This window comes from Macaca fascicularis, chromosome 16 (assembly GCF_037993035.2).
Source record: "Macaca fascicularis isolate 582-1 chromosome 16, T2T-MFA8v1.1".
NCBI lineage: Eukaryota > Metazoa > Chordata > Mammalia > Primates > Cercopithecidae > Macaca > Macaca fascicularis.
The window spans coordinates 56880852-56902067 of record NC_088390.1 but is presented as its reverse complement, the minus strand read 5'-3'; the positions used below and the strand labels follow the sequence as shown (position 1 = coordinate 56902067).

The 21216-nt window shown below is 42.5% G+C and overlaps 1 protein-coding gene across 5 annotated transcripts in view; it reads left to right on the top strand.

The window, feature by feature from the left end:
* Positions 1-20607, top strand: part of KAT7 (lysine acetyltransferase 7) — a 41912-nt gene extending 21305 nt beyond the window's left edge. For 4 of the 5 annotated variants that reach the window (XM_074019360.1, XM_015438235.3, XM_005583631.4 and 1 more), the window contains 9 exons: positions 1685-1783; positions 6262-6372; positions 8274-8465; positions 12230-12319; positions 12543-12683; positions 14107-14200; positions 17513-17659; positions 18204-18310; positions 18912-20607. In XM_074019360.1, the coding sequence (XP_073875461.1) occupies positions 1685-1783; positions 6262-6372; positions 8274-8465; positions 12230-12319; positions 12543-12683; positions 14107-14200; positions 17513-17659; positions 18204-18310; positions 18912-19013 (1083 nt within the window). In that variant the 3' untranslated portion in view covers positions 19014-20607. Of the gene's footprint in view, positions 1-1684; positions 1784-5519; positions 5555-6261; positions 6373-8273; positions 8466-12229; positions 12320-12542; positions 12684-14106; positions 14201-17512; positions 17660-18203; positions 18311-18911 lie in introns of those variants that run through there. The other variant, XM_074019361.1, reaches the window with a different exon arrangement.
* The last annotated feature ends 609 nt before the right edge of the window (positions 20608-21216 follow it).

Genomic DNA, 21216 nt, shown 5'->3' with positions numbered 1-21216 from the left:
GCCTGTGCAGTTCTCAGCTGTTGCAGGAATTTTTCCCAAATTCTCTCCCACCGTTAATGAATTTCTTCCTCATGTATTACCATTGTAGCGCTCTCAAAATATGCCTTTGTGTCTTTGTGACATACTGTATTTTGTTCATCATTTAGGTGTCTGTTTTTGCAGTTAGATTAGGTGGATAGCAGAGATGTATGGTGATAAGGAAGAAGTTTGGCTTTGGAGCCAAACAGATGTGAATTTGAATACTGATTAACTCTAGCTATGTTGTCCTGGGCAGGTCAGCTAACCTATTTCTTTGTTAATAAGAAGAGGTGAATAATGCCTTCCTGGCAGGGGAGTCAGCTAAATTATGTATGTAAAGCACCTCTACTCAGTGCTTGGCAGGTAAAAAGCACTCCATAAGTGGTAACTACACTTTTCTTCATTGTCTATCTTGGGTGTTATTTTATTTTATTTTATTAATTTATTTATTTTTTAAACAGAGTTTTCACTCTTTTTGTCCAGGCTGGAGTGCAATGGCGCAATCTCAGCTCACTGCAACCTCCGTCTCCCGGGTTCGAGAGATTCTCTTGCCTCAGTCTCCCAAGTAGCCAGGATTACAGGGGCACGCCACCACGCCCAGCTAATTTTGTATTTTTAGTAGAGATGGGGTTTCACCATGTTGGCCAGGCTGGTCTTAAACTCCTGAACTCCAGTAATCCACCCACCTTGGCCTCCCAAAGTGCTGGGTTTATAGGCGTGAGCCACTGTGCCCAGCCTTGAGTTTTATTCTTACTCAGTTTTTCTATTTAAATGAATGTATATAAATGAATTTTTGTATCACTGTTGATGAGATCAATAAGCATTAATTGGAAAACAGTTCTTGTTGCTTTGGTGGAGACGTCCATCCTTAGTTTATGTTAATAGTAAAAATAAGTTTGTATTCCTGAACCTGTATTTAACTGACAGTAAAGGTGGTGGGGTGGTGATAACCTGATTTGGAATTTTTAAATTGCCATATTCATGAAAAAATTAGCTGGGCATGGTGGTATACACCTGTAGTCCCAGTTACTTGGAAGGCTGAGACAGGAGGATGGCTTGAGCTCAGGAGGTAGAGGTTGCAGTGAGCCATGATTGTGCCGCTGCATTTCAGCCTAGGCGACAGAGCAAGACCCTGCCTCAAAAATAATACAAATGAATAAAATAAAATTGCCATATGATTTGCAGTGTGGCTAGAACATTTCTGGGGTTTTTTTCTCTTTACATTTTAAAAAATGTTTTGGTACCTTCTTTTTTTTTTTGTTTTTGAAGAGTCTCGCTCTGTCTCCCAGGCTGGAATGCAGTGGCGTGATTGGCTCACTGCAACCTCTGCCTCCCAGGTTCAGGTGATTCTCCCGCCCTCAGCCTCCCGAGTAGCTGGGATTACAGGAGCACACCACCACGCCTGGCTAATTTTTGTATTTTTAGTAGAGACGAGGATTCACCATGTTGGCCAGGCTGGTCTTGAACTCCTGCTCTCAGGTGGTTGGCCCGCCTTGGCCTCCCAAAGTGTTGAGATTACAGGCGTGAGCCACCTGGTTGGCCCGCCTTGGCCTCCCAAAGTGTTGAGATTACAGGCGTGAGCCACCGTTCTGGACCTTGGCACTTTCATTTTGAAGCTTAGCTTTTATAAGCAGTTTTCTCTCAGTTTTCTCCTTTTTCCTTTTAGGCACCAACGGAGAGGCAGCTTCGATACAAGGAAAAAGTGGCTGAACTCAGGAAGAAAAGAAATTCTGGACTGAGCAAAGAACAGAAAGAGAAATACATGGTGAGGAAAAGTTAAATATTTAATGAGCATGAACTCCTGCTATCACATTTGATTCCTTTTGCTTTCTGAGCTTGTGCCTTTCAGATTTGCCATTTAGTATGCTCTACATGTGAATACTAAGTGACTCTTCTATGGCACTTAGAGTTTATTTCATCCCCTAAAACTGAGTTGTTGAGAGTGGAAACAGGAGGTCTTGGGAAAATGAAATACCATTAGAATTTAGATTTAAAAAAATTTGAACCTCTGGTTGTTCATAAATTTTACTTTCATCTTAAAGGGTTAAATTTACCCACTAGAACACGTGCCATGGCACTAGAAACTTATGTATGAAGAAAAGTAGTCAACCTTAATAGTAGGCTGCTTATTTTAATGGAAAAATAGACTTCCTCCATGATTAAAAGGTATTAATCGGGTGAATATTCTATAATAGATATTCTTGTAGTATTTTAATATTTTTTTCTAATTTTAGAAGTAATTATCTTACATTTGTAAGATAATTTGGAGTGATTAAGCAAAGTATGTGGAAGAAAACAAATCCTACCACCTAAAAATAGCCACAGTTAGTGTTTTTGGATATATCCTAGCTTTTTCACAATCCCTTATTTATGTAATTGCCTTCTTACTGTATGTAGCACTTTGAATTCTGTCTTTTCACTTAAACATCTTTTTTTTTTTTTTTTTTTTGAGACTGAGTCTCACTCTTTGTCAGCCAGGCTGGAGTGCAGTGGCATGATCTCAGCTCACTGCTACCTCTGCCTCCTGGGCTCAAACAATTCTCCTGCCTCAGCCTCCCGAGTAGCTGGGATTACAGGCATGTGCCACCACGCCTGGCTAATTTTTGTATCTTTAGTAGAGACAGGGTTTCACCTTGTTGGCCAGACTGGTTTCGAGCTCCTGACCTCAGGTAATCTGCCTGCCTCAGCCTCCCAGAGTGTTGGGATTACAGGTGTGAGTCACCATGCCTGGCCTTAAACATCTTTTTTTAGGAAAATATTTTATTATACATGTATTAATACATGCTTACTACTGAAAATACCAAAAATATAGAGAAGAAACATTCCAATAAAAAAAAAATTGTCCTTCAAGATACAAACCACTGCTTAACATTTTTCTTTTTCTTTTTTTTCTTTTTTTTTTGAGATAGAGTCTTGCTCTGTCACCCAGGCTGGAGTGCAGTGGTGCAGTCTTGGCTCACTGCAGCCTCCGCCTCCCGGGTTCAAGCAATTCTCTGCCTCAGCCTCCCGAGTAGCTGGGACTACAGGCACCCACCACCACTCGTGGCTAAGTTTTGTATTTTTAGTAGACATGGGGTTTCACCATGTTGGCCAGACTGGTCTTGAACTCCTGACCTCGTGATCCACCCACCTCGGCCTCCCAAAGTGCTGGGATTACAGGTGTGAGCCACTGCGCCCAGCCTTTTTTTTTTTTTTTTTTTTTTTTTAGTATTTATTTATTTTAAATTTTAGATAAGGGGGTACATGTACAGGTTTGTTACATACATGTGTTGTGTGATGCTAAGATTTAGGCTTCTATTCATCTTATCCTGTCACCCAAGTAGTGAACATAGCCCCTGATAGGTAGTTTTTCGACCTTTGCCTGCCTCCCCACTTTTGGAATCCTCGGTGTTTATTGTTCCCTTCTTTGTGTCCCTCTGTACCCAGTGGTTAGCTCCCACTTATAAGTGAGAACATGCTGTGTTTGGTTTTCTGTTTTTGTGTTAATTTGCTTAAGATAATGGCCTCCAGCTGCATCCATGTTGCTGCAAAGGACATGATTTCATTCTTTTTTATGGCTGTTCTTTTAGTTTTTTTCTGACATTTTAGTTTTTTTCATAGAATTGGAATGTTTTCTTATTTAGCCATTAGAATAGATTCTTTTTTTTTTTTTTTTTTGAGACGGAGTCTCACGCTGTTGCCCAGGCTGGAGTGCAGTGGCGCGATCTCGGCTCACTGCAAGCTCCGCTTCCCGGGTTCCCGCCATTCTCCTGCCTCAGCCTCCTGAGTAGCTGGGACTACAGGCACCCGCCACCGCGCCCGGCTAATTTTTTGTATTTTTAGTAGAGACGGGGTTTCACTGTGGTCTCGATCTCCTGACCTTGTGATCTGCCTGCCTCGGCCTCCCAAAGTGCTGGGATTACAGGCTTGAGCCACCGCGCCCGGCCTTAGAATAGATTCTTAAACGTAGGGCATGTGAATACTTACTCAGGGCATGGCTTCACTAAGACAAAAATATGCCAGACTATGTATAGATGACCCTTTGTATCCATGGATTTTGTTCCTGTGGATTCAGCCAACCATAGATCAGAAATATTTGGGGAAAAAAATGTGCGTTTGTACTGAACATGTACAGACTTTTTCTTGTCATTATTTCTGAAATAGTACAGTATAACAGCTATTACATGGCGTTGACATCACGTAAGTAATCTAGAGATTAATTCAAGTATACTGCTGGATGTGCCCTGGTTATATGCAAATATGACATCATTTACATATGAGACTTGAGCATCCACGGATTTTGTTATATGCAGGAAGGTTGGGGGACGTTCCTGGAACTCTTCCCCTAGGGATATCAAGAGATGACTGTATTTACTTTTTTTTTTTTTGAGACAGAGTCTCACTCTGTCACCCAGGCTGGAGTGCAGCAGTGGTGCAGTCGCAGCTCACTACAACCTCTGCCTCCCGGGTTCTGGGTTCAAGCAATTCGCCTGCTTCAGCCTCCCAAGTAGCTGGAGTAATAGGTGTGGGCCACCACACCCAGCTGATTTTTGTAATTTTAGTAGAGACAGGGTTTTGCCATGTTGCCCAGGCTGGTCTCAAACTCCTGACCTCAAGTGATTTGCCCATCTTGGCCTCCCGTGCTAGGATTACAGGTGAGCACCTGGCCTATATTTACTTTTTTGACAGTCATCACTGTCTTAAATGATAATTTGACGAATAAGTGGACATAGGCCAATGTGAGATGGGTTGTGGGGTGAATTTGTAGTTAGACCTTTACACCAGACTGTTGGTTTGTAGAGTGAGGGCTTTAGTAGTGGGCTGTAGGGTACCAGGTTGTTTGCTTGCCCCAGTCTTGCTCACTGTTTCTATCTGCAAACTGGTTAGAAGAGTAATAAGACAATGATACTGTATATTGAGTGATTAGTACTAGGCACTGTGGTTGTGATGTTCCTTTGATCTTTTAACAGTCCAGTATGATTGGTGGTATTTCCCGTATTTTATATACAGGAAAACTGAGACTGAGAGAGGTAACTTGCCCAAAATCATACAGGTAGAAAGAGTGTCTGAAGTAAAAGTTCCTGAAATTTTTAACCTTAACAAACATCTGCTCTGCTTTTCAGTAATTTGGGATAGGTTAGTAGGACCCAACCTCCTTGATTAAAATGCTGGCTAGGATTTTTTTCAAGCTTTTTTTTTTTTTTTTCCAGTGTTCCTCAAAATAGAAGAAATAACTAATGCTTAGAACCCAAATCTTAGATGTTAAGGGTCCAAATTTAAAAAGATTCACAGCAGATGGAATCAGATTAACCAGAAGAAATTTTAATAGGGATAAAGATACTGATAAGTGGTGTCTTCATATGCTAATATGTGTGTGAAATCTATAATGTTTTCCTGGGATAAGCTGTCCACTCCACTTAACTACTATTATCTCCTATTCTCTGGATGGGAGGTGGAGCCTAGAACAGAGTGGGAAGGGCTAAAATCAAAGGCTTAAAAGGGAAGTTTCCTTTGTAGAATCTCTTTCCTGGAAAGGATTCTTGTAGTGACTGCCATGGTAAGATTGGGAAATTATTTTGAGACTGGATTATTTTCACGCTTTTAATTTTCTATGGCTTTTCCCTGTCTTATTCTTGCTTAATATTTAGTAAGGCATTTTTTAGAGTCCAGCCTATTTTTCCTGAGCATGTGGACTGGAGTTTGAGGGTAGCACGCCTTTTGCAGACAGTGTAATGGTGGCTGGAGCAATTCAAGTGAAAGAAGTTACAAAGGACTACTTCATCCAGCTGCCCCTGCCCCTCCCTTCCTGCAGATTTTCTTTTGAGTCTAAAATCTTAGACACTAAGGCTTAGAGAATCTGGTTTTTGTGTGTTTTGTTTTTAAATCCGGGAGTATCCACCAAAGCTCCTTCCATATCTCAGGATTCTGGGAATTTGTAGTGTCTCTGGGTTTGTGGTACTTTATTTATTTGTACTGTCATGCACATTTTTACATGAAGGAATGGAGGCATAGAGTTCTGATCCACGAAGAAATAGAATGAAGTTCCCTTCTGGAGGTGTGGGAGCATTTCCTTTCCAGATTCACTGGGGTGGGTAGTGGCATTAATCTGATGAGTATGTCTTGTGCTCAATGCCTAGCACCTAGTATGTAGGCACTAAATAAATAGCTTATGGTTGTGTGGTTTGCATGGATTGAAGTGAAACAGATTAAAAAGTTCTTAGAAGCAGAGAGTGTCAGAGTGTCATGCTCTGGTTATTTTCCTAGGAACACAGACAGACCTATGGGAACACACGGGAACCTCTCTTAGAAAACCTGACAAGTGAGTATGACTTGGATCTTTTCCGAAGAGCACAAGCCCGGGCTTCAGAGGATTTGGTGAGTATTAAAACCTCCAAACTGAAGACCACTTGTGAAAGGTGCTTAGAATTGCCAAGAAAAATGATTGCAAATCAGTTTGGTGGGAATTAAATGTACCTTGCTTCTTGAATCTCTTTCCCTCTCTTCCCAGCTGTCCCTTTTTGGAGACTAGCCTTTCCCTTTCAGATTTAAAACAAATCACCCCTCCTCCCTTCCTTTTTTTATTCCCTTCTTTCCACCTCAGCTCCCGGAAGTACCAGTTTGGCTAGAGCTGATGAGGCTGGATAAAACTATAGGCTCCCCTTTGTCTCAGCTGGGCAATTTGCAATTCTGAGAACCTGTAGCCTAGGAGAGACTCATCTCTGTTGTTTTCTTAATCCCAACAGGAACTCCCCTTTTGCTAGGTTTCCTCTGCACTAAGAATGAAAATAACAGTGAAGGGGAATAATGGAAAAGGCTGTTGTCAGATGTTTTAGAGTTAATCTTTGACACAGTCAAGTTTGATACATTGGTTGTCCATTCTGATATTTATTTAGAGCTAGTTTATACTGAGTTGCTGTCCTAGGCAGAATTTTTAACAACTTTGCTTGAAGAAAATTCTGGTGATTGAGTTTACCTCTGATATAACAGATTAAATGTGTTCAGGGAAGCTCAGTTTTTAAAGTGAATCTCATCTTCACCCCCTTCCCCCTTGTATTAAAAAAAATTGTATCAAATAATAGACTTGTTGAAAACTGGGCGGAGGCAGGGTTTGCTGGCTACCCTTGGCTGGAATGGGCAGTTCCTACTGCTAGTTTTCTCTATCCTGTTTTGTCATGGAGCATTTCTGAGCTAGCGTTTCACAACTTTACACCTGGTTATACTTACAAATTATAATATTTTTGTAGCCAACTCAAAGTCACTGATTTTTCTTTTTTTTTGTCTGAGACAGAGTTTCGCTCTGTTGCCCAAACTGGAGTGCAGTGGTGCCATCATGACTCACTGCAGTCTCGACCTCCAGTGCTCAAGCGATTCTCCCACGTCAGCCTCCTGAGTAGCTGGGACTACAGGCATGCCACTACACCCAGCCCAGAAATATTTTCTGCCTTCTAGAGTTTAGATTCTAGAATTATCATGCACATTTGAAAAATATTTTTTTAAAGGCCTACTTTTTTTTCTAAGTGAGCATTGTGGATATATGTCACAGAGATTCATATAGCTTTATAAAAGTTTCTGCAGATAAGTAAGGCAGATTCTAAATCAACTTTTCTGTTTAGTTTTAGAATACTTTCTAAGGGTGGGCAGTTTGTATCTGTGATGATTTTCTTTATAATTCAGTTTGGTCTAGGCTGATAATAATGAAGTTTCCAAGGTCTCATTCTGGTGAGGCCCAGAATGTGGGAGGTAGCAGAGAACCCCTCTTTTGAGACCTGTGCTCTTAGCAGTATGGGCAGTAAGTTTTCTGTATGCCTGCCTGATTTTTCATGTAGCTCTCTTTAATGTAAATTCTCATAGGTAGAAGCCAAATCTGTCTGATTTTTTTTATAGCCTAGCATGGTGGCATGCACATACGCTTTTAGAAACAAGACAGTATTTATTTTTTTAAAACAGAGTCTCGCTCTGTCTCCCAGGCTGGAAGTGTGGTAGTGCGATCTCGGTTCACTGCAGCCTCTGCCTCTTGGGTTCAAATGATTCTTCTGCCTCAGCCTCCCAAGTAGCTGGGATTACAGTTGTTTGCCACCACACCTGGCTAATTGTTGTATTTTTAGTAGAGATGGGGTTTTGCCATTTCGGCCAGGCTGGTCTCGAACTCCTGGCCTTAAGAGATCTGCCTGCCTCAGCCTCCCAAAGTGTTGGGATTACAGGATCCATTGTGTCCTTCCTGAAAGCAAATATAATAAATTCTAATCCTCCTTTGACTTTTGATTTCTTGGCAATAGGAGAAATTAAGGCTGCAAGGCCAAATCACAGAGGGAAGCAACATGATTAAAACAATTGCTTTTGGCCGCTATGAGCTTGATACCTGGTACCATTCTCCATATCCTGAAGAATATGCACGGCTGGGACGTCTCTATATGTGTGAATTCTGTTTAAAATATATGAAGAGCCAAACGATACTCCGCCGGCACATGGTGAGTTGTCTTGGGTTCCTCTGCCTTGACCATGATGACAATAAGCTGTAGGATCTCTAGATTTTGCCATAGTGATTGCCTCTGTTCAGGCACCTTCTCAGTGGTCCTCAGCAGTGGGATGAAGGCATAGGAAATGGAAGGCCACAGCTTAAGGTGGGGTGTAGAGCCTGAGGCATGGCTTGTGCTGGGTGCCACCCAAAGCAGCTGAGGGCCCTTACCCACATCCTGTCATGTACATCTTCCTGTCTTTTGTTCTTACTGCCTACTCCTCTTCATTTCTTCCTTGGAATATGAATTATCTCTGCCCACAGGTTTTGTGTGTCCCAAACTAGATGAAAATACAGACTTCATTAGGCAGAGCAGGGACAGCATGGCTCACCTTCATATCCCTAGCAACTAGTGTGGACAACTGATGCCCAGGAAATATATGTTGAATGGGTACACTTACTAATATGTAAGAGTGATCAGCCTGTGACAGATTATGAAAGTAGCAGAATGGGTTCTTTGGTGCCTTCCTTTCTTTTTCCTAATAAAGCAGGTATAAGGAGTTGAATCTGTTATTGTTGACAAATATGTTTACTAGATTTTTTGCAGCTTCAGAAAAAAAAGAGCCATTTCCCCCACCCCCTCTGTTATGAAATAAGAAGTTTTGTCTTAAGGGATATTTCTGCCATGGAGCAAGGGAAGGAGTAGAGATTAGATTAGCCTTTCAGGCAGAGAAGCCTTTTTCTTGGTTTTTTTTTTTTTTTTTTTTTTTTTTGAGACGGAGTCTCGCTCTGTCGCCCAGGCTGGAGTGCAGTGGCCGGATCTCAGCTCACTGCAAGCTCCGCCTCCCGGGTTCGGGCCATTCTCCTGTCTCAGCCTCCTGAGTAGCTGGGACTACAGGCGCCCGCCACCTCGCCCGGCTAGTTTTTTGTATTTTTAGTAGAGACGGGGTTTCACCATGTTAGCCAGGATGGTCTTGATCTCCTGACCTCGTGATCCGCCCGTCTCGGCCTCCCAAAGTGCTGGGATTACAGGCTTGAGCCACCGCGCCCGGCCAGTTTTTTGTATTTTTTAGTAGAGACGGGGTTTCACCGTGTTAGCCAGGATGGTCTCGATCTCCTGACCTTGTGATCCGCCCGTCTCGGCCTCCCAAAGTGCTGGGATTACAGGCTTGAGCCACCGCGCTCGGCCTTTTTTCTTGTTTTTTTGTTTGTTTTTTGTTTTTTGTTTTTGAGACAGAGTCTTGCTGTGTTGCTCAGGCTGGAGTGCAGTGGCGCGATCTCGGCTCACTGCAACCTCCGCCTCCCGGGTTAAAATGATTCTCCTACCTCAGCCTCCTGAGTAGCTGGGACTACAGGTGCACACCACCACACCTGGCTAAGTGTTGTATTTTTAGTAGAGACGGGGTTTCACCATGTTGGCCAGGATGGTCTTGATCTCCTGACCTCGTGATATACCCGCCTCAGCTTCCCAAAGTGCTAGGATTACAGGCATGAGCCACCGTGCCCAGCCCTTGTTCTCATAATCACAATATAGTTTGGCTCTAAGGCCTCGGGGGTGTCTCTTTTTCTTTCCCCTTCCTATTTTATTTCCCAGGATTTCCATATGCTGAGCATCTATGACCCAGTCTTCCTGTGATTTCTGTCATTATACTCTTCTCCCCAGTTTGGTTGGTGATACTGCTTTTTTATGTTCCCAGTTCAGGAGCATGTGGTCTGCAGGTTCAGGGCCCAGAACTGTTGCTTTGACTCAAGTTCTGCAGGCCCTGGCACACTTGACTGCATGGGGCTAGAGTCATGGAGGGGAGGTGATTGGCGGGGATTGGTAGAGATACAGTGTACAGGGAATGATGGGGTCAGAAGGAGGGGCACTGACACAGATGGCAGTTCATGGAGATAAAGTAAAATGGTTTTACTATGTGAAAGCAGGTATTTTTATTGATGTGCACTGCTTACCATTTATGCCTTTTTTCCTTTTTGTTTCTGGTTGTTTAGTGACACTAACCGATGAAATAGCTAAAAGGGCAAGAAACAGTAATAGAAGGAGAAAACAAAGGGTCTGAATAAATCTGAGGATCGAATAAACATTAGGAATATTTGAAAATCTTCCATATTATATGATATAAAAATCAGATTTCAGGAAATTCCTATTTTATTCCATGCCTGTTCTTATTCCCATTGCTTCAGGTGTGATCACTGAAATGAAATGGTCTTCCTTTGGCTTGGCTTCTGTTTCTAAACGATAATTGTTACATGAGTTTGCTTATTGTTGGGAAGAGCCAGCATGAGTAAAGGGGTAGAGATAGGAACAAACTACAGATGGAATTTTCTTGGAGGGATTCCAGTTAATAAATATTTGGATTTACATATGACAAATTGGAACATGCTTCTTGAGTTGACAAAAAGAGTTGCAGTAAAATTGCTTAATAGAAAGTGTTTAATGGGCCAGGTGTGGTGGCTCACACCTGTAATCCCAGCACTTTGGGAGGCTGAAGTGGGAGGATTGCTTGAGGCCAAGAATTTGAGACCAGCCTGGGTAAAATAGTGAGACTCTGTTGCTTCAAAAACCATTTTAAAAATTAACCAGGTGTAGTGCCACGTGCCTATAATCTTAGGTACGTGGGAGAATCTTTTGTGCCCAGGAGTTTGAGGCTGCAGTGAGCTATGATCGTGCTATTTCAGCCTGGGTGACAGGGTGACACCCTACCTCAAAAAAAAAAGTTTGTGTATCTATACCTTTTAAACACTTTTTTTTTTTTTTGAGACGAAGTCTTGCTCTGTCACTTAGGCTGCAGTGCAGTAGTGTGATGTCGACTCACTACAGCCTCCACCTCCCAGATTCTTTTGCCTCAGCCTCCAGAGTAGCTGGGATTACAGGCCCCCGCCACCACACCTGGCTAATTTTTGTATTTTTAGTAGAGGTGGGGTTTCACCATGTTGTCCAGGCTGCACTCAAACTTGTGACCTCGGGTGATCTGCCCACTTCAGCCTCCCAAAGTGCTGGGATTACAGGCGTGAGCCACTGCGGCGTTAAACATTTTAAAATGTAAACCTTTTAAAGAATTCACCTAACAGCAGAATGCAGCTGACTGGCTGCATTAAAACAATTAGCACTTGAGAGTTAGGAAAAGGGGGTACTTCATGCCTCCTTGTGGCCAAGTGACCCTAGCTTCCTGCTGCTCAGCTAGGCTGCTTGCTTTTTTTTTTTTTTCCTTTTTTTGCCACAGGACTTTCTCTTAATTTCCTTATATAACTAAGGCAATGCAGTTGCAGGGGAGAAGGGCAGACAGGTAATGGTACATGGTTTTTATCATTGTGAGTGAGTTTTCTAATCTGAACAAAAGAAGACCATAATGGTTAGGTGGTAATGAGAAGTTATGGGTAAAGGTGAGAGTAAAGTACTTAGCCACCCTAAGCTGCTGGAAATAAGCTGCTTAAGAATTTCCTGTTGGCTTGAGGCATAATAAGCAAGGGTATTGTTATTTATTTGACCTTTATGTAGTGGGTGATTTTAATCTCCTGGGCTAAAGCAAAGCAGTGCCAGAATGTAATCCAGAGTACTTGTTCCAGATTGCTATAGAAGTGTCATAAATATATTCAAATGACTTTGGAAGTCTTTGTTTTATGGAAAAAAAATCTGTGTTTTACAGTATGTTCTCAACTTGTCCAACTGTCCTGTAGCTCAGTTAATCCCATTTGACCTGTCATTCCTTTTCCCTTTTGAGGAGCAGTCTTGTTGGGAGGCTTTGGTTCCCTGATGTGAATTTCATTGTCTCGCAGGCCAAATGTGTGTGGAAACACCCACCTGGTGATGAGATATATCGCAAAGGTTCAATCTCTGTGTTTGAAGTGGATGGCAAGAAAAACAAGGTAAAAAGTGGTGGCTTTAGAAAGGAGTTGTAATGTTGGATATTCACAGGTTTCAGAAGGCATGTGTTTTTTCTCCATCATACCTTGTGAAGGACATAGAACTCTTCTTTTGCCAAAATACACAATATGTTTCATTAATAATTATGGTATGTTTGTGAATTTTAGGCCTTTATCTGTTTAGGAATCAGTGGCCCACACATGAACTCTGTTTCTCTGCTTCCAGATCTACTGCCAAAACCTGTGCCTGTTGGCCAAACTTTTTCTGGACCATAAGACATTATATTATGATGTGGAACCCTTCCTGTTCTATGTTATGACAGAGGCGGACAACACTGGCTGTCACCTGATTGGATATTTTTCCAAGGTAAGCAGGATCTGGAGATTAAGAAGCCACTGGCCAGAGCAGGGTGATCCATGTTCGCAGCTGGGGGCTCAAATCACCGACAGGAAGAAGCCGCACTCTGGGCAATGATGACACCCCTTCCTTAAATTAAAAAAAAAAAAAAAAAAAAAGGGCAAACCCATGTATCAAAGATTGTTTAATGAAAATGCAGTTTTTATTAAAAGCTTCTGGTTAATTCTTTTCTGGAATTGTGGACTGGAGCTGCCTATTAATAACTGGCCAGAGCCCTTCCTAGTAACCCACAAGCCAACATCTTGTAGTCAAGCCAGCTCTCCTGGCTTTGCCTGCCTCTGTGTTATCAGCTTAAAACCAGGAATATACTCCTTTTGCCTGATTGTTTAGCTGGGCTCCTAGCACAGTCCCTTCAGTGATAACACTACTGCGCCTTTTAAAGACCCAAGGCCAGATTTTTTTTTTTTTTTTTTTTTTTGAGACAGTCTCACTCTTGCCCAGGCTGGAATACAGAGGTGTGATCTTGACTCACTGTACCGTCTGCCTTCCGGGTTCAAGTGACCCTCCTGCCTCAGCGTCCTGAGCAGCTGGGATAACAGGTGCCTGCCACCACGCCCAGCGAATTTTTTGTGTGATTTTAGTAGAGATGGTGTTTTACACCATGTTGGCCAGGATGGTCTTGAACTCCTGACCTCAAGTGACCACTCGCCTTAGCCTCCCAAAGTGCTGGGATTACAGGTGTGAGCCATTGCGCCTGGCCCAAGGCCAGATTTTATGACTTTTAGTATAACAACTTTATTGAAATATAATTCATACACCATAAATTCACACACTGAAAGGGTACAATTTAGTTGTTTATAGTGTATTCACAGAGTTGTGCAATCAATCCAGTTTGCATTATCCTGAAAATAAATTGTTAGCAATCACTTCTTTTTCCACTCAATCCCTCTCAGCCCTTCTGTCTGTACAAATTTCCCTATTCTGGATACTTCCTGCAACTGGAATCACACATTTTGATTTCATTCGATTTGATTTTTTTTTTTTAAATCCCTTTGCAGAATGGAGACTTACTGTGTTGTTTCCTTCCCTTCTCTTCCAGTAGGCAGCTCCTTTTCAAAAATTGCATTTAAAGTGGGCTTCTATATACTGAGTCAGCAGCCTTAACCTTCTTGCCCTGCTCTGTGGCTGTCAGGAACCCAGAGTCAGCCTCCTTAAAATGAGACTGGAGGTCTCAGCTAGGGAAATCCTGGGATGATTAATGGCTTTGGCCATGATAAGGGGTGTGGTTATAACAGCTGTGAGCCTGACAGCCACTCCTTGGGACTGGTTACCCAGATGTTTTGCAAGCAGCCTTATTTTGTATCTGTGGAAGTGCTGAAACCTTTGGTTTCAAATCCTCGTGACGTGTTCATCTGTTTGCTCTTGATTTTAGGAAAAGAATTCATTCCTCAACTACAACGTATCCTGTATCCTTACCATGCCTCAGTACATGAGACAGGGCTATGGCAAGATGCTTATTGATTTCAGTAAGTGAAACTGCTAAGTCATTAGTTCCACAAGGCAGGGACCATGTGAATATTGCTGTTTGTCTTTTTGTCTTGTGGTCTCTGCAATTCCTGAAATGTAGTGGAGGTACATGGATATTTAGTAAATGAATGAACAAGTAGGAAAAACCTGAACATTGTCATTCTGCCTGATACACATTGACCATTGAAGGGATACAGGACTTCTCCTTAATGAGTAGGAAGTACAGAGGATGATAAAGTGAGCTCTTTCATATTATCCCAGTTTGAGACTTTTAAACAGCACATACATGCATGAGGCTTAAAATCTGTTCCTTGATGCTAGGGATTTCACTTTTGTAGGGACTTGTCTAGAAGTAATCCATGCACCCAATGGACCCTTGCATAATATACTCTGCCCTCATTAATTGTGGATTCTGTGTTTGTGAATTTGCGTACTCACTAAGTTTTATTTGTAACCCCAAAATCAATCTTAACATTTTTGTGGTCATTCGTGAACATGCACAGAGCAGCAAAAAATAAGAGTCATGGATGCACGCATTCCCAGCTGACTTCGGAGTTTTCAGCTCTTATACTGTAAACAAGTTCATTTTCAGTCTGTGAATGCCACACGGTTTTGGCTTTCTGTTGATTTTAAATGGCCCCTATGAGTAGTGCTGATGTGTCTGGTGTTCCTAATCTCAGGAATCCTGGGGTACCTTACACTAATCTCAGGAATCCTGGGGGGATACCTTACACTAATCTCAGGAATCCCGGGGTACCTTACAGAGGTTAGATGGCTTTCTTCAGGTGAATTAGAGAGTTGCTGGCAGTGAGTTCAATGTTAGTGATGTCAACAGTGTATATTAAATAAGGCATTTTTAAACAGAAACATAAAATAAGGTTATGTATTGATGGTTGACCAATGTGTGACCAGAGGCTTGCAGGAACCTAACCCTCCCTGTATTTCTCCTAGTAGCAGTGGTTCAGTATTCACTAATTCAGGTTCTCAGTGACTTTATGAAACATAACTGCTGTGAAAAACAAGACTCCACTGTGTGTTATTCTCTATTTGATGTCCACTGTCAAAGGACAGGGTATATTGTAATCAAAATTGGAATTCCTAGAATTAGCCTTCCAAGCCTTCTTTCTTTCTTTTTTTTTTTTTTGAGATGGAGTCTCACGCTGTTGCCCAGGCTCGAGTGCAGTGGCGCGATCTCGGCTCACTGCAAGCTCCGCCTCCCGGGTTCCCGCCATTCTCCTGCCTCAGCCTCCTGAGTAGCTGGGACTACAGGCGCCCGCCACCGCGCCCGGCTAATTTTTTTTTTTGTATTTTTAGTAGAGACGGGGTTTCACTGTGGTCTCGATCTCCTGACCTTGTGATCCGCCCGCCTCGGCCTCCCAAAGTGCTGGGATTACAGGCTTGAGCCACCGCGCCCGGCCCCAAGCCTTCTTTCTTTCTTTTTTTTTTTTTTTTTTTTGAGACGGAGTTTTGCTCTTATTGTCCAGGCTGGAACGCAATGGTGCGATCTTGGCTCATTGCAACCTCCATCTCCCAGTTTCAAGCGATTCTTCTGCCTCAGCCTCCCGAGTAGCTGGGATTACAGGCATGTGCCACCACGCCTGGCTAATTTTGTGTTTTTTTAGTAGAGATGGAGTTTCTCCATGTTGGTCAGGCTGGTCTCGAACTCCCGACCTCAGGTGGTCCGCCCACCTTGGCCTCCCAGAGTGCTGGAATTACAGGTGTGAGCCACCTTGCCCAGCTGCCTTTTTTCATTTTTAAGTCACCTGAGAAGAGATGAACTGGAAAGTGACATAAGAGGGGAACTATATATCTTTGAATAGGTAACACTGTTCATATAAACTTGATTTTATAGGAAGTTTTAAGCATTAACAAAAGTATAATAAACCCTCCTATACCCATCACCCAACTTCAATAATTACTGTTTTTTGGGGGTGGAGGGGGCTAACCTCGTTTTACCTATACTTTCACCTGCCATTATTTTGATATTTCTAAAAAATAAGGTCTATTACACCTTTAAAAAAAAAAAGTCCTTCATATCATAAATTGTGATACTCAGATTTCCCTGGTGTGATTTTGTTCTTTTTAAAAAACTTTTTTTTAATACTTAGATCCAGGTAAAATTGATAGTGAGATTGAGAAATATGGCTCATAATTCACTTTCAGTCTAAAATTTTCCAGTCCCATCTTTTTTTTCCTTGCTGTGTTTTTATTGAAGAAAGGAGGTTAGTTGTCTAAAAGGGTTACCCAGATTATGAACCTTGCAGACTGCATCTCCATAATGTTGTTTTGTATATTTTGTATAAATTGAATGTTAGGTGTTTAGACTTTACAACTAGAGGCTTCATCATTTGGGTTTTTTACACACACACATCCCCCCCACTATCTCATAGGTGGTACTGAGCTAATCTGTTCTTACCATTCAAAGATTTAAAAAATGTTTTAAAACTAGGTAATGAAGTGGCTTCACATTTTTTTCCTGTCTCCCTTGTTTCCAACACACACCTATAGAGAACCATTGTTATCAAAATGATTAATAGTGAAGCCTTCCGGAGTTCTTTTTTTTTTGTTTGTTTGTTTTTTTTTTTGAGACGGAGTCTCGCTCTGTCGCCCGGGCTGGAGTGCAGTGGCCGGATCTCAGCTCACTGCAAGCTCCGCCTCCAGGGTTCCCGCCATTCTCCTGCCTCAGCCTCCCGAGTAGCTGGGACTACAGGCGCCCGCCACCTTGCCCGGCTAGTTTTTTTTTGTAGTTTTTAGTAGAGACGGGGTTTCACTGTGTTAGCCAGGATGGTCTCGATCTCCTGACCTCGTGATCCGCCTGTCTCGGCCTCCCAAAGTGCTGGGATTACAGGCTTGAGCCACCGCGCCCGGCCCCGGAGTTCTTTTAGTGCCTATTACAGTAGTGCCCTCCTTATCCGCCATTTCACTTTCTGCAGTTTCAATTACCTGTAGTCAACTGCGGTCCAAAAATAGGTGAGTACAGTACAATAAGATATTTTGAGAGACAGACAACCTTCACATAACTTTTGTTACAGTATATTGTTATAATTGTTCTGTTTTACTATTACTGTCTTCCTGTTCCTAATTTATAAGTTAAACTATAGCATAGGTATGTGTTGATAGGAAAATACATAGCATATATAGGATTTGGTACTATCCACAGTTTTGGGCCTCCACTGAGAGTCTTGGAACACATTCCCTGGAATGAGAGGGGACTGTGCTTCTTAAACCTTCTTGCATGTTGGCACACTGTTTTTTGCTATTCGGGTAAGATCTAGTGCTGCTAGAAAAAGTTTGTATTTGTTCCCTGGCAGGTTATTTGCTTTCCAAAGTCGAAGAAAAAGTTGGCTCCCCAGAACGTCCACTCTCAGATCTGGGGCTTATAAGCTATCGCAGTTACTGGAAAGAAGTACTTCTCCGCTACCTGCATAATTTCCAAGGCAAAGAGATTTCTATCAAAGGTTGGTTTTTGACTCCTTGGAATGGTTGATTGTTGCCCAAGAAGTTAACTCTAGTGGGTATTGTGTTTCCCCTAAATATGAGAAAGGAAGGCCAACTGAAAATGGACCACTGCAGAGACCCTCACTAAAGTTGCCTAGGAATCCAAAGCATTTGGCCCCTGGGAATGGTTATTAATTGGCTTCTCAAATCCAGAGTTGCTAACACTAATTCTTGTAAAAGTCAAGAAGAAAAACTTCAGGTCTTTTGGTTCATCTCTCTGAGAAAGACATCTCTGTGTATTTATGCAGGGGTGGAACAATTTAGTTTGGTCTATATTTGACCCTGATTTCTAAGGGGCCAAGAATAGCTTCTTGCTGTAATATCCTTCTGTAGTTATTTGGACTGGTCAAATGAATACTTTGTAAACTCCTTCTAAACAGATTGGGTTGAGTACAGAAGATTCTGTCCATTTGGATTTCCTTTAAGGGAAAGTAGACCTTGGTTGGGGGCAAAGGGGTGGGAACCTGCACTTTGGTCAGGTTGTCAGTAGATCTTCTGTTTCAGAAATCAGTCAGGAGACGGCTGTGAATCCTGTAGACATTGTCAGCACTCTACAAGCCCTTCAGATGCTCAAGTACTGGAAGGGAAAACACCTCGTTTTAAAGAGACAGGTAAGGTTTTCATCAGCAGCTTGCTCATTGTTGGATGTTCTTCAAGGCTTAGCAGAGCAAAGTAGGGGCCTTACGACTCAAGAGAACCTTCCCTTAAAGGAGTTTGGCTACATGCCCCTTTTCCTGGGTCTCGTTTCTGTAGCTGGCAGTGATGCCCGCATTGCCTTATCCGTATCAGAAGGTTTTGGTAAGCTCCTGTCTCAAATTTGGATGACACAAGTTAAGCAGCTCCAGTTAAGCAGCTTTATGTTGTACAGCACTTCTGTCATTTGATGATTTTCTTACATGGGAGGAAATTGCCCATCTGTAGAGGAATCTTCACAAATGCTGTCTCAACTCATACTCACTTCTAATTTTTAAAATTGTTTCACACATACAATAAAGGTAGGTGAGCGATGATTTTCATTTCTCACTGAGGGTAAAGTAGGAAGAATGGATTAGATAGAAAAGTCGTTTGTAAGTCAAAAGATAGTATTTTTTTATACCCTAATATGTTGTTAAACCTTTGGCAATTCCTTCTTGGTGGTTAGTTATTTTGGAATCTATGTAAAGGCATTTGAGTTGAAAGTATATAATCCTTTTTCCCATTGTTCTCCCCTAGGACCTGATTGATGAGTGGATAGCCAAAGAGGCCAAAAGGTCCAACTCCAATAAAACCATGGATCCCAGCTGCTTAAAATGGACCCCTCCCAAGGGCACTTAAAGTGACCTGTCATTCCGAGCCAGCGAACCCCAGCAGTAGGAATCCGTACCCTAGGGATCTGTCTGTCATTTCTGTTGCTCTTGTGATTGGCAAGTACAGTATCCTTTGGGAAGGCCATCCCCCTCAGGACTGTTCTGGCTCCGACCTTTGTGTACACTGCAGACGCTGGTTCTGAGGAACTGTTGTTTCGGCCTCAGTGAGGTTGCCTGGATGGGATCTGTATTAGACTTGAGTGCAGGTCTCTCAGCACTGACCCAAGGAGTTCTGTTATGGTACTGTACCTGTCCAGTCACTGGTTCTCTCCTCATGTCCTCTCGCCCCATGAGGTTGTGTTGTGTCTTCTAAGCGTGGTACTAGTGCTTGCCGCCTGGTCACCAGACCTCCAAATATGGCTGCCACCACCAGGACCTTTCCAGTTACTCCTTATGTGTGTGTTCTATGGAGGGGCAGGGAAGAGGTGGCACTTGTGAGTGTGTGTGGATTGGCAGGGGATCCATTCACTTTGGGTTTCATCTTGCTTTAAATTTCTTTCCTTCATTTTGATTAAGAGACCTCTTTTTGATCTGTATTGGGCTTACCAGAGCCAAATACTTCTGAAGAGTTTCCCAGGGACTAGTCTTGGTAATAGCATATAATTGATCTGAATGAGATGGAGAGAAGAATGAAGAAGTGGTAGTTCTGGGTTTGATTTGAGTTCACCTGTGGGCAGTGGGCAGTGTCTTGGTGAAAGGGAGCGGATACTACTTTTTGCCTCACCGTGAAGTACCCACTAGTAAATATTTCCTTCTCTCTTTACTCCCAGTCCCTTTTTACGTTTGCAGGTGCCAAAGTAATGTCCACTTCTCCCTTTCATGCTGCATGTTAACTGATTAATTATACTGCAGAAGTCTTTTCACCTCCACTAGTCTGATACAGTACATCTTTACTTCTGTATACATTGCACTGATTCTGTCTCAATGCCCTGGGAGAAGTTGAAAATGATTGAAAGTGACTTTCATATCTCAGCTCATGACTCAGCAAGGCAGAATGGCCACCCCTGCCAAGGTTTGCTTCTCTTTTCAACAGTGCCTCACCCTCCCTCTAGGATTAAAGTGCTTCTGCCCTTCCACAAACTCCTCCTCCATTTCCTTTTTGGGATTTGTCACCGTCCTTCTATTCTCTGGTCTTCTATTTTTGGTGTTGTTCAAGTGAAGGAAGAGATGTTCCCTCTAATTTCTCTGTAGCCCATTATAACCTGCTATCTTGGGGCAACTTTTGATGTATGACATGTCACCCTTCCCAACTTGGTCTCCTCCAACATGCTGTCTTCATGTGGAGCCCTCACCACAATCCCTGACTCCGGTCATTTGTGCCTTTCTCTTGTCATCTCTGTACACTACTTATATTCACTGTGGGTTGGGGGAGCTAATTTTAAGCATGTTCAGTGGCAGCTCCCCTCCAGTTTCAGTGTCACTGTTAAAATTTATCCAAAATCAACTTCACTAGGGGTTTTCTTAAGGGGTAAAGGCCTTTTACAGAAGCTAAACCCTTCCCCACATGTGGTAGAATGTGCTCTTCTATATCTACTCCTCAATAAAGCATGTTCTCTGCTCAAGTCTGTTTTATCTGGGGGCTCTCATTTATATATGAAAATGATGCACACAATCTGCTACTCATAGTAAACGCACTTAGGATTTGCTTTGCCTAGCAGTACACTGTTGAGGGATGTGGTTTGTGGCTATGGAATGTTTTTCCCTGTGATGCAGGCTGTCTATAAAGATCGAGGGAGTGCTCACTCTGAACTTATCTAGATGGTGGCACAAATTTGATCTGCCTCACTTTGGTTCCAGCTAATCAGTATACATAGCAATGATTAGTCAGTATTACCCATTCTTTCACTAAGTGCCATTTTTCACTGATTTTAGGGGCAAAGGAACCAATAGGAAGTTAGGATATATGGGGGTACAGTTGATGCCTGTGGGAGATGGGAACAGATATCCCTTCTCATTTCCAGGTTCATTCACCAGTATTGAGCAATGTCACGTCTAATTATTGACTCCCAGGTTGAAATGATTATTTTTGAAAATAGCTGCATTTTCCTGTAAGATATACCCAGCACAGGAAAAGGGTGGCTGAGCACTTACCTCTGTATGGTGGAAAGGAGGAGGCTGGGAATTGTATGTGCTGGAATGGTTTTGCTCGCTGTGGCCAGTAGTGGTGAGAA